At 39.7% G+C, this 6,629-nt stretch overlaps 1 protein-coding gene across 1 annotated transcript in view; it reads left to right on the forward strand.

Moving 5' to 3' along the window:
- The window catches only part of LOC108570146 (rhomboid-related protein 3-like), a gene marked incomplete at both ends in the record, with an annotated part of 93,542 nt that overhangs the window by 79,806 nt on the left and 7,107 nt on the right, over positions 1 to 6,629 (forward strand). Inside the window, one exon of the mRNA XM_017931936.1 lies at positions 6,387 to 6,529. Coding sequence (XP_017787425.1) covers positions 6,387 to 6,529 — 143 coding nt within the window. The remainder of the gene's footprint in view (positions 1 to 6,386; positions 6,530 to 6,629) is intronic.

Here is a 6,629-nt window from a genome sequence, read left to right on the forward strand (position 1 = left end):
ATGATATCGATCGAAGTTTTAAAATATGTCGGGACTCTTTGTTGCGACTCAAAACACGAATATCAAGATATTACAAGTACATTAATGAACAATTCTTTAATGTAGATTCAAAATATTTATTAAACGAATAAACATTTCCAACGCCCAGCGAATATGTTAAATAATGGCATAATGAATGAAATAATTTCATTTATTATACAGACCATTATGATACGTAAAGAAAATTTTTTACACGTAATTTAAATAGTTCCTAAGGGCGAATGAGGTGTAAAAAAATTTGTTTCATGAAAGAAATAGCAAAAAATGAAAGGAAGTCTCACATGTGATTTAAAATTTTAGAGTCCAAGCTCATTTTGAAACCATATTATCCATATGTAAATATGCATCGATGTCTGTTACAACATGCATAGGGTAACCTTGAAGAAAACGGAAAAAATGACATTTAAAAAAAGAACAATTTCTTGCGTCTTATTCAGCCTTTGAAACCATTTAAATTACGTATAAAAAATTTCCCCGTACCACTATAGCTAGAAAAGATAATTAAACGTCCTGTTTTACTTAGCGCACCCTGTATAATCTGTTACAATACAACTGGAATATTACTTTTATCCTTCAAACATAATAACACCATAATTTGATCCTTTTATTTGCGTCATTGCAATTGCATTATGTATAAATATTTCTGTTGCGTCGTTCGCTTCGAACAAGCGGTATGTTCGAGAGTGGTGGCGCAGGATTGTCGCTGGTTCGTGATGCGGGTTGATTGCTGGTATGAAGTCGTAGTGACTTTGAGGTTGCACGTATTTTATTATGTTAGAAGAAAAAGACTTTATTTTGAAGAGTGGTAGTTTATGTGGTGTTTGTCTATTTTCCCTTTTTGATCTATTGTGCGCCGCGTTGGTGCGCTTTTTTATAAGAACGTGTATGGGTATAAGGTGGTGGTCTCCGCTAATGGGAACGGGTCTACCCCCTTGGGCGGTCCTCTCTGGCCCGCGAGAGGGCCCGCAAGTTGGCAGGGTGGTGGTACGTCGCGATGGAGGGGGAGTGAGGCCCAAGGGTAGCCCGCGCGTAACGGGACCTTGGGCGGTCAGGGAGACGCGAGAGGTTTTATGACATGTCAATGTCTATTGAATGTTCTCGAGTGGGCACCGTGAAGGTGTATGGCCCGCAGAAAAGTTATATAGCCATAAAACGCTTCCTGGGCTTCGTGGCCAATTTGAAAGAAAAATTAATTAACGCGACGAAAAAAGGGGCGCATTCAAAAATAGCGTAAACAGGCGTCCATGTCATAAACCCAATCCCTAACACGGGACCTTGGGCGGTCAGGGAGACGCGAGAGGTTTTATGACATGTCAATGTCTATTGAATGTTCTCGAGAAGGTGTATGGCCCGCAGAAAAGTTATATAGCCATAAAACGCTTCCTGGGCTTCGTGGCCAATTTGAAAGAAAAATTAATTAACGCGAAGAAAAAAGGGGCGCATTCAATAGCGTAAACAGGCGTCCATGTCATAAACCCAATCCCTAACAATTTCCATGGAAAAGTTACACCATCTCAACGTGAAAATTGTCAAACAACAGAGAGATATATTCAACATGTTGGCTGTTGCACGCTGAAACGCCGTTGCGTGCGCGTAAGCTGCTTATTTGCATGAGCCGAGTTCGAAAATGATTCGAAATCCCGTTTGGAAAACTTCTAAACCCGGAACACTTCTTTCTCCACGGCCCTACAAGATATCTGAAAGTATGAAAATTTAGTGTAACTGCGGCTTCTGTCCCGGCCAACCACAGGGCTTTCTGCATTGGGAGAAAAATATTAGGCATAAAAAATCACCAACACTATAACAGGACGGTGGTGTGCAGCCACAGTTCATGGATGGATTATCTTAACCATTGCAATAATTTTCGTTGACGTGTCGGGGCTTAGCTTCGAAAGCGTACACCGTCGTTCATTGCGGACCAACGAATTTTTAGCTTTCGTTCCTGGATCGAGCTCGTATAAATGCCGATGGTGTAAATCGCGATCGTTTTTGGCATTCGAAAGCTCGACGCGCACGTTTGAAAATATTTTTGTCACGGGTCTAACGCAACGATTCGTATACGAGGGATGAAAGGATTCCCCTATCGGTGAATAATCCGTAATGTTCAATTATTTCCGATCAATTTTAAGCACATTCAATCGAGCTTCGATGATCCTGCCTTAATATGTTTGATTGTTCGTTTCATCGACAGCCCGCGGTACTTTTTAAGGTTTCTATACTTTCTGTTTCAATTTCAATTTTTTTTTAATAACTTTTCGTGCGTTTATTCACGGTAATATTCCGATTATTACTCATATTTGCAGCAGTTGCGTCTGACTATTACAGTACACTGACTACTAGGAGTCGACGTCTGACCGCAGCGTTGACACAAACCACTGTTTCAGTGGAAACAGACTCAATTGGATGTATCTTTCATTTCACTGGCCTTTGAAGAAAATTTTGTGATAGAACACCACTAATTTCTATTTAACAATACACAGTACGTCAATGGAATATTTTGGAAACGTAACTTTCGCTGAAATGTGCCTTAGAAGTGTGCTTTTTATTTGAGGTTATGTTTGAATCGAAACATTGATTCGTGATATCTAACGGATGAATTTTTCGATTTTCGTGGGATTTGCGATCTACGATACAATACGCGGCTGAAAAAATGTATAGTGTGTCGTTTAAAAAAATCCAACAGACCTTGAAATTACCTTGGCGCTTGTACTTAGCGAAGTTACACCTGCACGTACTATTCCCCTTAATCTCGTTTAATCCTCCGAAAGGAGGTTTTCCAATTCCACGTAGCTTTCACAATATTAGCAATTGTAGATTAAAATGGGTCACTCTGTATATGTACATCAGTAGCAGATAACTACTTTCTTTAATAAGTTTCTTTCAGTAAGTTTATATTGTCTTATCCTTTCTCTCACGGCGAAAACGTAAGTTACAACATAGTAAATAAGAAGAAACTCATTTCTATACGCCCAGGAAATAACTTAAAAAAAAAAAAAAAAATAAAGCTGATCGTTTTTGGGAAATGCAAGTTGGAAAAAATGTGAGCGTTAAGGGGTTGACTGTTACCGAAACATTGTCGAGAAATCTTCAGAATATTCGAAATTTCTTTCGTCGAATTTCTATAGGAAGAAGAAAAAAAAATGGACGAACACCGTTACCATCGGTCGGTCAAAAGAATTCGTTACATGTCACGTTGCGCTTAAAGACGATTGTGCCAGTTGAAAACGCGAGTCTGTATGTTATTGCCACGGTGGAGTACGCTCGCATTAATCAGCCAGCGAAGGTGGACGCGTACGCTTGGCACTGACGTGACTGGTCATAAATCGTCGGTTCGAGTGCAAACGCGATTACACGGCGACGATTATCGAGAGATTCCCGGGAATCAGCCTATTCCTCGGCTGGCGATATCTCCTATACGTACATAAATTTTGCGCCGCCGCGCCGCGCCTGATGCCACGCTGATGAAGGAGAAATCCCGGGGAATCCCGGCAAAATATATCGTGGAAATCGACGCGAACGAGAATATTATTCCCCCGCGATGGAATTTCTTCTTGCTCGTATTTCCTTCCCTCCCCCCTGATACCGACTTAACTTCACCTGTGCTGTGTATTTGTTGCAACTGGACTTCTCTCCGGAATGGAGATGCTCGATTTGAAATTCCAACTCTGGTGAGAACTTCGACTTTCATAGCATACCTTGCAAAAATATTTTTCATTCCTTCTTATCTTGACTCTTCGGCATCGTCCCTTTTTATCTTGAATTTCTAGCAGAATTCGTATGTTCGTCGGTGCTACCATTTCTTGGTTTCTTCTTTTACTTCGCCGTTTGGTAGTGCAGTGAAATAGTAGAAACAAAAAGAATGGTAAAATAGTTAGGGGAAATGAATTAAACTGTTTCCTCCACTGTCGCAGGCTCGGTTCCGAAACAGAGAGGAATGTTTGACAGTTGTTTCACGATGTGTCACACACTGCCCTCTTTAGTTTCGTTGACCTAACCTAACTTGTTTGAACATCCGAGAAAAGTGAGGTTAAAAATAGTAAAAGTATCTCTGAAAACAGTTAGGACAAATAAATTAGACTGTTTCTAAAGTCCTACAGAAGCACAGAGGACGTTCTGAATTTGCTTAAAAGGTGGAAAACATGTGGAGCTGGAAATATTTCGGAATATCCTGAACAATGAAAAATTCGTAGATATAGGACATTTTATCTAAAGAGGGCAGCACTGGCATTAATACAAATTTGTAACTAATACTGTAATATTTAAAAGATTTCACAGTTTACAATCACTCTCAACAGTGATTTAATTTCTTATAGTGAATCCAGGATAGTACAGTAGTGCACACGTAAGCGTCCACATATGCACACCTAAGCGTCCACATATGCACACCTAAGCGTCCACATATGCACACCTAAGCGTCCACATATGCACACCTAAGCGTCCGCATTACACACCTAAGCGTCCGCATTACACACCTAAGCGTCCACATATGCACACCTAAGCGTCCGCATTACACACTTAAGCGTCCGCATTTGCACGTTTAGGCGTCCGCATTGCCCGCTTAAGCGTCCGTGCTTGCAACTTAAGCATCCGCGTTGCACAGTTAAGCGTCCGAATTTGCACGCTTAAGCGTCCGCACTGCACATTTAAGCGTCCGTCGCTATCCCCAGCAATTTTTGGAAATGGGACTTCGGAGTGGAGTTCGAGCGTGCCGAGTGAACTTGATATATCGGAATCCCACTCAGACACATCTCCTCTCTTTTGTTTAGTTAAATTCGGTCCCGACTGCGGACGCTTATGTCTGCACTGCTGTATATGCAATTTAACGCGAAATTTTTCCATATGAATGAGAAAAAATGTCGTATAAGTCTTAATACAGGCAACGATGCAAAAGAAATTAAAAGTAATAGATGAAATTAATTATTACACGGAAGTTGAATGCAATAAAACGAGGGAAATTCGAAATCATCCGTAGTGAATGAAAAAGGGAAAAGCGGTGGAAAGAAGGAGGGTGCAATAATGACGGAAGAAGGATTAAAAGGGGAGAGAATTAATTAATTACGAAGCTCACGCAGCCGGCAGCGGACAGGGAAAGAAGCAGTGGCCGGGATTAACGTCGGAACTCGAAAATCAGAAAGGGATAGAAGTTTCCAAAGGTATGCGTCTGCTTGTCTCCACTGTGATATTGCAATTTCACGAATTACAGTTCTCTTGCGAAAGAAAAAATATTTTAAAGGAACGTATATAAGGTGGATTGAAAGTAGGGTTAAACGACCGATAGTCTATCATTTTTCATCGTTACAAATGTTATGTTTTACAAACAGAGTATGCACCAAATCAAAAAAAAAGCATCACTTGGTTTTCTAAGTCATAATTTGTAGCTGTAAATTTTCTTCACAGGATTATTTTTTTTAAGTTGGATTTTCGCAAGGATGGCCCATAATGTAGAAAAGTTGAAGATAAACGAATTACTTGGAGATTTTCGAAGATCAAGATTCTCGAGATTTTCCCCCAAATCTGTTTAATCACCTCAATGTGAAATATTTTTGCATAAAGTCTACTAAAAGTATTTTCTGTAATATTTTACATTGTTTATCACATATATCACGGCGAATAAAGAAGCTAAGCAACCTCAGCAATCCGTTGTACAATTATGAAAACGTAAATTTTTCTGGTCTCTCTTCGGAGACAGACTGGGGAGGAAAGCGAGGAAAAAGAGGAGGGTTTGAAGTACTGGTACAAGAAAGGAATAAAAAGTCCGCTAGAGTATGACGAGAACCCCTTATTAAGGTCCATTAAGCAGTGTTTCCTCTAATTACTTCATTTTTTTTCATAGTCCAGAGCAAGCTACCAGGAGGTCCTCTTACGAACTTTTTACAATTTCAGAATTGAGCAGCATGGTTGTGCAACTAAATTTTCCTATGCTCGCAAACGTTTCTTCCTTTTTCTCTTGTGGTGAACAACGATGATGTAACCGCGTTGCAATGTCCTCCTGGATTATTCTCAGTCCTTCTGTACAAGGGATGCGAGTGTGATTCTGCAAAATGCAAAGTTTTAGTAACTCGAGCACCATGTTGTTCCGTGGTCACATTAGTTTCTCGTTACGTAGAATGGAATTGAGTAACGTCGAATAATAACCGATTTTAATAAAAATTTTCGATAAAAATATATAGTAACACCGCGAAACAGCGTGCTTATTTTAGTTAGGAAGAATTGAAGATCCTTGATCATTTTATACATTATGCGTAAAAGTAAGAAAGTTCAAAACGAACAGACGAATCATTATCGTTGTGTGAAATATAAAACTCTTTGCGATCATTAATCATTTTTGTCCGTATTACTGTTTGCAGCTGGGTTTCTTCACATACTACACAGTAGCGATGGGGGAGGTGAATCCTTCGGGGCCAGTGCCAATCGACAGTGTCTTCATCTATAGACCAGACAAACGTCTCGAGCTCTGGAGGTTCGCGTTTTATATGTTCCTTCATGCTGGGTAAGTGATATTTAAGTTACGAAATATATTACAGTTTTACTACACTGTCTTAATTAGTTTTCCTCTTATATATATAAAAATATATTTACTTTTTAAAGAA

Source organism: Habropoda laboriosa, unplaced genomic scaffold, assembly GCF_001263275.1.
Source record: "Habropoda laboriosa isolate 0110345459 unplaced genomic scaffold, ASM126327v1 scaffold80, whole genome shotgun sequence".
Taxonomy (NCBI): Eukaryota; Metazoa; Arthropoda; class Insecta; order Hymenoptera; family Apidae; genus Habropoda; species Habropoda laboriosa.